Source organism: Penaeus monodon, chromosome 20 (assembly GCF_015228065.2).
Source record: "Penaeus monodon isolate SGIC_2016 chromosome 20, NSTDA_Pmon_1, whole genome shotgun sequence".
Taxonomy (NCBI): Eukaryota; Metazoa; Arthropoda; class Malacostraca; order Decapoda; family Penaeidae; genus Penaeus; species Penaeus monodon.
In genome coordinates, this window is record NC_051405.1 from 40,129,708 (window position 1) to 40,130,033 (window position 326).

At 46.6% G+C, this 326-nt stretch overlaps 1 protein-coding gene across 2 annotated transcripts in view; it reads right to left on the reverse strand.

Moving 5' to 3' along the window:
- LOC119585814 (uncharacterized protein YMR196W-like) overlaps positions 1-326 on the reverse strand; it is a 26,189-nt gene that overhangs the window by 18,860 nt on the left and 7,003 nt on the right. For both annotated transcript variants that reach the window (XM_037934534.1, XM_037934535.1), the window contains exon 6: positions 135-285. In XM_037934534.1, the coding sequence (XP_037790462.1) occupies positions 135-285 (151 nt within the window). The remainder of the gene's footprint in view (positions 1-134; positions 286-326) is intronic.

The window sequence follows — 326 nt, forward strand, 5'->3', positions numbered from 1 at the left end:
TTTTTTAAGAACATACTTTCCTCTACTTTAGCAATAAGCACATTAGTCTTTTGAAGGGTTACCACGACTAAAATCTAGACCGCTAACAACAAAGCTTTAATAACGATAACCACTCCATTTTTCTTGCTCTTTACCTGATCGACCGACCATTCGTAATCCTCTAGACTCTCGTGCCAGGCGTGAACCACCCTCTGTCCCTCGCCGCCCGTTTCCTTCTGAAGTTTCATCTTGGGCTTCAGTCCGCAGCCTTCGTGAGTGCAGCCCCAGATCCATGTGTTCCGGTACCTGTGGGTTGGTCCTTGAGATTAACTGATGATGCGGACGTT